Below are 7,241 nucleotides of genomic sequence, written 5' to 3'. Positions count from 1 at the left end.
AAAATGATCTACATGCCAGTCGAGAGTCGGGGGATTGATGGAGCTTATGAAAACAAGCAGACCCGCGTATGTATAAAGCTGGGTTCACTGGGTCCATGTGCCGGTGGGGAAATAAGGGGCTGATTGATTTTATGGGTAACTATTTTTAGTCAGAGTGATGGATGTTTATGTCTTTTATTGATCAAGTTTAGGTGTGGGTTTGACGAATTCTTGGACGTCAGGGCATGCTGATTAATCAGGCAGCGAACGAGCTAGAATAAAACATCCTGAGTTACATTTTTGGCACATTAGCATTATTGCTAAGTATTATAAATTAGAAAATCAACATTTCACTGCACATTCAGCAATATATTAGCATCTGTTTGCAAATGTGCCCATGATAAATTACTCTCTTATCATTTATTATTCCATGATTAACTGAGTAAGCAAATCTCATATTTATTAGCACGGCTGTATAATTGTAATTTATATGAGTTTCACTCGAAGGATGTTTAAACTTGTTGATCGGGCAAAGCCATTTCTCTGGCTTTGTGTGTATTTGTGTATGCATGTGTGTGTGTGTGTGTGCTTCTAAGCAACAAAATGACTATTGTGAGCACAGCTCCAGGTGCCTAGCAACCAAATCGCTCTGTTTCCTTGGCAACCGTTGCCTCGCACTCACTGTGTGGGTGATTGGCAGCCTTGACAACGGAGACGGAGTGACACTTGACCTCGCGTGCTGAATGGGAAGAGGAGAAAGAATCAGCGAGAAATAGAAGAGAGGGGGAGGCAGTGGGAGGGGACGGGCAGAGACAGAGGAGAGACGAAGTGATAATCATTCTCCATTGTAATCATCCTCCAGCGTGTTTCATAAGGCTTCGTCAATACCTCTCCAGCTGGGGTCCATCATCAAACACAATGCGCGGTGCGGTGCGCGCATGCACGGACACACTCCTCCTGGGTGGAGAGCCCAGGCAGCACTCCACATCTCATCTATTATCACTCAGCGCTGCCTGGTGCACAGCCTCGCCACACTGTGTCTTCTTTCATTTGTGATCTGCTGCATCCTGCACTCCGCGGGGACAAACGGACACTGGAGTCCTAAATATGTGTCACAGTCCCAGATGCCACAGGAGAGCAGATCAGAAGCTGCACCCAGAGACGTTTCACTGTAGTGTCAGCACCTTTTGACACCTTTGAGTTTAAAGTGCTATAATTATTCAAATGGAGTTTAGTGGTTCTCTATATAAAGTCACCAGCTGGAGGTATCCCATTGTACTGGGGTTTTATCAAAAAGAGTGTGCTTCTCTTCTGTATAGTGATAAATATAAACAGTATAAATAATAGCTGTAATCGTTGCATTGTCATTAAGATGGAATCAAATAAAAGCACGTTTGTAATCTGTTCTTTCATCTTGTTCCACCTTATATCTATTCCACACACCTCTTGTTCCAGAACTTTGAATTTAAAGTTAACTCATCTGTGAATATCAATGTTCTGCCTTTTCTTCTTCATTCAATCTCTGCATCTTTGACAGGTCATCTAAACACCAACTGTAATATCTTTACCCTGAGGTTGCCCCTCCATTTGTCATCAGCTGGTGGTGCTCAGTGCCACACAGGACATTTGTCACGTAGGATATAATCATCACCTTTTACTTCCCTCCCCTCGTTTTAAAGAGAGATAAAAAACCATTACATTTACAAACCAAGGACAGACATCGTGATCGCAAAAATACAAAGAGTCATCTTTTGCTCATGATGGTGCAAGATTTATTTGGGAACATCTACTCAAACATGGTATTAAACACATAATATAATAAAATAAACAATCAACTTTTACTAGTATCAAGTATTATTGCTCATTTATTTCCAACGTCACACCTTTGAATGTTTTAATTACATAAAAAAAAAAAAATTATGAAAAAACAGCTTCCTCCTTTTTGGCCTTTGCATATGAAAATATACTATATCACAGCTCGATTATGGGATAAGATTACTGTTATTTTTTTGTTTTTCTTATTTTACATAATTGCTCTATAACAAAAGATGAGTTTTTAAATTTCTTTCTACGTGTAAGCAAAACACAATACCACATCAAATTAAGAACTTAAAGTTTATGAAGTCAGCAGCTAAGCTTACACCCTTCACATTTCCGTCCCGCTCTCCAATGGAATGACCTAATGCTGTGACACGGCCGTCTGCATGAGGATGAGGAGATCTTTGTGATTGTTTATGACTGAACCCGTAACATCAATGCTACCTGAGAGGGATCAACAAGGATTACAGATCTGCCAATGACATAATACTGAAGATCAACTGGTGCATTGAGCCGTGTGACCGTTGGCCTGAAATGTCTTCAGAGAAACACCAAGACACACATTTTCGCCTGGTTAAAGATGATTGCTTTAAAACATTGTATGATGGACGATTTGTGTAATTGACTGTTTTCATCTTACTCTCGCACCGAGCAGTCTCCTGTATAAAATTACATTTACACAGCAAACAAAAGCAACTAAAGCTAATTTTTTCACAATCTTCAACATAAAATGTTTTATAAAGGGTTGTCTACAAACGATCTAAAGGGTCTTTTAGATAATTCTAAAGAATAAAATCAAACAAAAGCCGTGCTCAATAATGACACACTGCAAATAAAGAACTAAATCTCAAGAGTAAAGACAACACTTGTGGGCTGAACCATTACTCTGAACCTCACTCAGCAGGAACAATTCAAAGCTTGTTTGTGCTGAAGACCTCATACTGTAAATAAGACTGCTGTACATTTCAAGTGACCATACAGAAATATCCTCAGACGAGCTTGATCCTACAGGGCACAGACCCACCCGCCGCAACCTCGTCTTGGCTTGCCGCTCCACTCGGGCTACTGATTGGCTGCTTCACAGGCATCTATCCAATCACTGTACACGTCAACGGCCTCTGACAGATCTGAGGAGCAGTTGGTTAAGGGTAAACACGGTTCTGTTGCTGCAGGATAAGAATTCAAATGAAGGCAGGATGATATAAAATTGTAAAAATCGACGTACAGCAAAAAAGAAGAGAGTTTCCAAGTAAAGCTGCCATTTGCTGTGACACTGAGGGTGAGCAGTAATCTCCAAGTACAATCCAGTGATCACCATTTTTAAAGTCCCTTTACAAGCTAGCTTCAGTTTGGCTAGCCTCAGTAATACATTTCGTCAACTGATAGAGCTACTACTGATGAAATTTGAGCACCTCGTTAATTATATAAATTACTATTCTTGTTAGAAGTAAAGCAGTAATATTTCCAAAAAATATTGCATAATAATGAGGAAATAGCCTCATGGGATCTGCAGCTATAGGAATAGTTTGACAGTATAATCATAACTCTGGGATCACTTACTAGTTTATCCTGACACTGCAAACACAGAGCAGGGAGTCTGTATGGACATGTGTATGTATAGAGGAGAAACCTTCAGCCCTGTCGCTGTTCAAAGAGGATAATTGGGATCAGTTGTGAATGTTTTCTATTAGTGCAGAAATTCCCAAAGCCGAGTACAAATCTTGGTAGAACACCAACAGACTCAAACTGGGCAAACCTTCAACCGCAGAGGTGGTGGGATTCATCGACCCGGGCGTCTGTGGTGAGAGGTCCATTCACATCTGATACCAAATGCTGAGAGCACGCTCATATTACATTTCAATTTCAGGAAATCAACCAGCACTCTGTCCAGGGGAGTGGTTTCATCTTTCGGATGTTGGTAATAAATGAACGTTGATCAGAGCGATCACAGATAGAAAACTATGTTGAAGAGCCATGTTTTGATTTTAATTGAAACGGTATTAAATACAGTGATAAAACACTGAGCCTCTACTGATCAAATTAGTGCATCTGCTGAGATAAAGATGATTGTAGGTGAACTCTGACCTTTCAATCTGTTGAACCAATTGTTTGTCTGTATTCAAGGATTTCATTCAAAGGTTGATTATTTGGGCCGCTGGGGCTCAGGAGGTAGAGCGGGTAGTCCACTAATCAGATGGTGGGTGGCTGAATCCCAGTCTTCCCCATTTCACATAGCAAAGCGTCCAAGGAAGCCAAACCCTGAATTGTTCCAGACTGTGTGTGGGTGATATAGAAAGTGCTGCACATACACTGTTTAAATGTGTGTGTGAAAAAGGGATGACCAAACTGTATTGTAAAGCCCATTGAGTGGTCATCAGGACTAAAGAAGTGCTATATGAATACAGACCATTTACCGTTTGTTAAAATGAGTGCAGCATTATTTACTGCTGTATGACAAACAGAGATGGTGAAGTGAAAGGATACAGGTGATGGGCGTCTGGAACTCCTCCAAACACACCGTACAGGAGATGATCCCGGTGTTTCTGCTTCTCTCCCTGTTGACAAAGAAGAGGAAAGAAAGAGTAGGCAACACCGATCTCAGAAATCCACCAGTGGAGAGCAGAGAATTGAATCGTGTGTTGATATTCCGCTAGTTACAATTTGACATCGCACGACTTCTCGTGGTTGCAGAAGGGACAAGTGAATTGGTTGTCCAGATCCCCCGTCAGCTTCTTCTTAGTAGGAGGCTTTCTTTTGGACTTGCGACGACCCATTGCACCCGAACTGAATCTCAAGTCTGCGAATAAAGACACGTACACAACAAGAGAAGTCACTCAGCGGGACTGGGAGGAACCGGGAGAAGACACGAGAGGATCCTGGAGGAGAAACCCACTCCAGTCCGCTCCGCCACTATCTTGGTAAGTTAGCATGCTAACATTAGCCTGTTTGTTGTTGATCTTAAAGCCTCGCGATAAGAAACATAAGTTACACATACTCCACGAGGAGAACCACTTTAGTTATATCTCAACCGAGGCGGTTCATTAAATGCATTGTCACTGTTGTCGACCATAACTTTCTTGTTTACCTTTGATCGACGAAAACACACGTTGCTGTAATGAGGAAGATGGTTTCCTGCAAGGCCCAGCACCGGCAGCCAGTCGGCTTATATGATTGGAGGAGAACGAGTCGGGTCGCGGGCAGCCATTGGCTGCGTCACATGTCAGTGAGGGCGGCGGGCAGTGACGTCAGCGCGTCTGCCACACGCAGCCTCTTCCCGCGTGGTGGCGACAGAAGCAGGTGAGCGGCTCGAGCGTCTTCTCCAACTCTCATGTTTCTGTTCGCTCCTTCCGCCCTGGACCCGTTCAGACTTCATCTGTGAACACGCGTCCACAGGCGGAGGGATTCTGAACGAGCTTCTGTGTCGTGGTGTGTCTCATTTCTCCAGGGTTCGTTGTGTACGACGTGGAAACTCACAGAGCAACACGCAAACAGCACTTCATCAATGTCCACTCACCTGAAATGTCACGTTACCGTTTGTTGTTGACCCACTACTTTATTATATTTATTATATCAGGGTTTCACTCATTTATACCTCTGTATTGTAGTGTGCAGGATATATATGCACAGTCTAATGGAACTCCCTCTTATATTCTTTCATTCATCACAAACAGTGATGAGGGGAAAAAAAATCACTTAATGATTTAAGGTACATATTCGAAAAGGAGTGAGAAGAAGTGCAAACTCATTTCACCTCACCTCTTCTCCATAAATCATTAATATTTGGGTCATTGACGTGACGCTTATATTTTCGGTCCGACTGCATTTTCTTCTGTTAAAAAAAGGTTTAACTACATAAAGAAATACCATATATATGTAGTACCTCTCCCGTATATGTACACACTTTACATTTCCCCAAAACCATTAGTTATTTCCATATCATGTGGTGCGACCATCAAGAAATGACCAATTTAGGACTTCGATGTTGAAATCCATTCAACATTCGACAGGAAGTTGCATCAATAACCATTTAGCCAAGGACCCACAGAAGCAGCAACAGGTTTTATAACCCTCTCTCAAATTTGGAAAAAAATAACCTTTTTCACAGCTGGTATGTAGTTGCAACATTTGCATATCATGTGGTATGACCGCAAAAACTGTTATTTCTGAATATACATATTTTGATTATAACTTTCATACTGACCTTTTGTGCTGACCTAGTTTGTTTTCTTTAGGTGTCCAATTCTGTGGCTGTAAATTTTTACTGAACTAGAAAAAAATCGTGTGGTGCGACCACTTCAGAGTGTTTGACATGATAGATTTATGTCCTAGATTGGGAGTTTGGGGGCTTTTAGATGATTTATATACATAAAGTACTTTATTTTAGTATTATTTGAAAAATATTTCTATGCAATTACAGTATTTTTTTCTTATATTTGAAATGTAAAACATTTTTACAATATCATGAATAAATACCAACCCCAACATGTAACATGTCATTTTATCTGGGTTATTATTAATTTGTTAGTAATTTATCATTTATTTATGTGTTTATTTATTTATAACTGACTGTTTACATTTATTTTAGCAGATGCCACTTCCAGGCGTGTTAATTCTGCCCCTGCAGCAAGAGCGGAGAACCTTGCTCGGAGAAAATTTTAAAACATTTAAAAAATGAAAACTACAAATAAAGCAACAAGAAGTACATATTGCTCTTATTTGTTCTTCATTACTGGACGAAATGCATATTTGCATTAAAATGTTAATCTATTATTAGTCCAAAATATGGCGTGACATTACATATCTTTTTCAGCTACGGGAGAAATAAACAGCAGGGAGAGATTCCATATGCAAATGAGCTGACAGAGATAGAGAGAAAGGGAAACAGAGAGAAATGGAGGGCTGCATCAAGAGCTTACAGAGAAAGTAAAAATATGGCAAACGCTGTTAGACCTTACACCGCCATATGGAGAACATTCCACCAGTTCTGGTTGATGTAGATGTAGCACCAGAGCAGCCAGAACATGCAAATGTTTGTTCACAAAAATGTGTGCTGCACTTAAATGTTCATGTTGAGATTTTTATAAAAAAATGTTCATGAAATGTTTGTGTTCATGAAAATTCTATGAAATTTTAATAAAATCTGGTTTCAGTCAAATATTTGATGGAATTTATTGTTTATTGATCTTTTTAAACAATAGGAGGTTTTCATATCATTTGGCGCGACTACTCATCATGTGGTGCGACCAATAATACCAAGACCTGTATTAAATTTAAAGTAAAATATAGCATTTCTGTGGCTGAAATATGAATCACTGACACAGTATGCTTAAATGAATGGAATTTTTAAATCTTTTTTATCAATTTAATGCACCTTACCTGAAAAATAAGTCTGTTAACTAAATTTAATAAGGGGACAGTGACATTATAGAGCAAAAATATGAGGT

The 7,241-nt window shown here is 40.0% G+C and overlaps 1 protein-coding gene across 1 annotated transcript; it reads right to left on the bottom strand.

Annotated features, from left to right (window-relative positions):
- Nucleotides 1-1,728: 1,728 nt before the first annotated feature.
- On the bottom strand, nt 1,729-5,017 carry LOC128436653 (transcription elongation factor 1 homolog). Its single transcript, XM_053418452.1, has 4 exons — nt 4,883-5,017; nt 4,456-4,594; nt 4,282-4,352; nt 1,729-2,924 (listed from the first exon to the last, which is right to left on the bottom strand). Exons 2-4 carry the CDS (start codon nt 4,569-4,571, stop codon nt 2,860-2,862), a joined length of 252 nt encoding a protein of 83 aa, XP_053274427.1. The 5' UTR covers nt 4,572-4,594; nt 4,883-5,017; the 3' UTR covers nt 1,729-2,859.
- Between the last annotated feature and the right edge of the window lie 2,224 nt (nt 5,018-7,241).

This window comes from Pleuronectes platessa, chromosome 3 (assembly GCF_947347685.1).
Source record: "Pleuronectes platessa chromosome 3, fPlePla1.1, whole genome shotgun sequence".
Lineage (NCBI taxonomy): Eukaryota > Metazoa > Chordata > Actinopteri > Pleuronectiformes > Pleuronectidae > Pleuronectes > Pleuronectes platessa.
This window is presented reverse-complemented; position numbering and strand designations above follow the sequence as displayed.

Excerpts from the sequence above, each read along its gene's own strand:
- LOC128436653 (XM_053418452.1), bottom strand. The coding sequence starts at position 4,571 with ATGGGTCGTCGCAAGTCCAAAAGAAAGCCTCCTACTAAGAAGAAGCTG. Across the intron at positions 4,353-4,455 it reads AAGTCGTGCGATGTCAAATT|GGAGAGAAGCAGAAACACCG; the intron begins GTAACTAGCGGA and ends CTTTGTCAACAG. Across the intron at positions 2,925-4,281 it reads GTTCCAGACGCCCATCACCT|ATCTGTCAGAGGCCGTTGAC; the intron begins GTATCCTTTCAC and ends ACTGCTCCTCAG.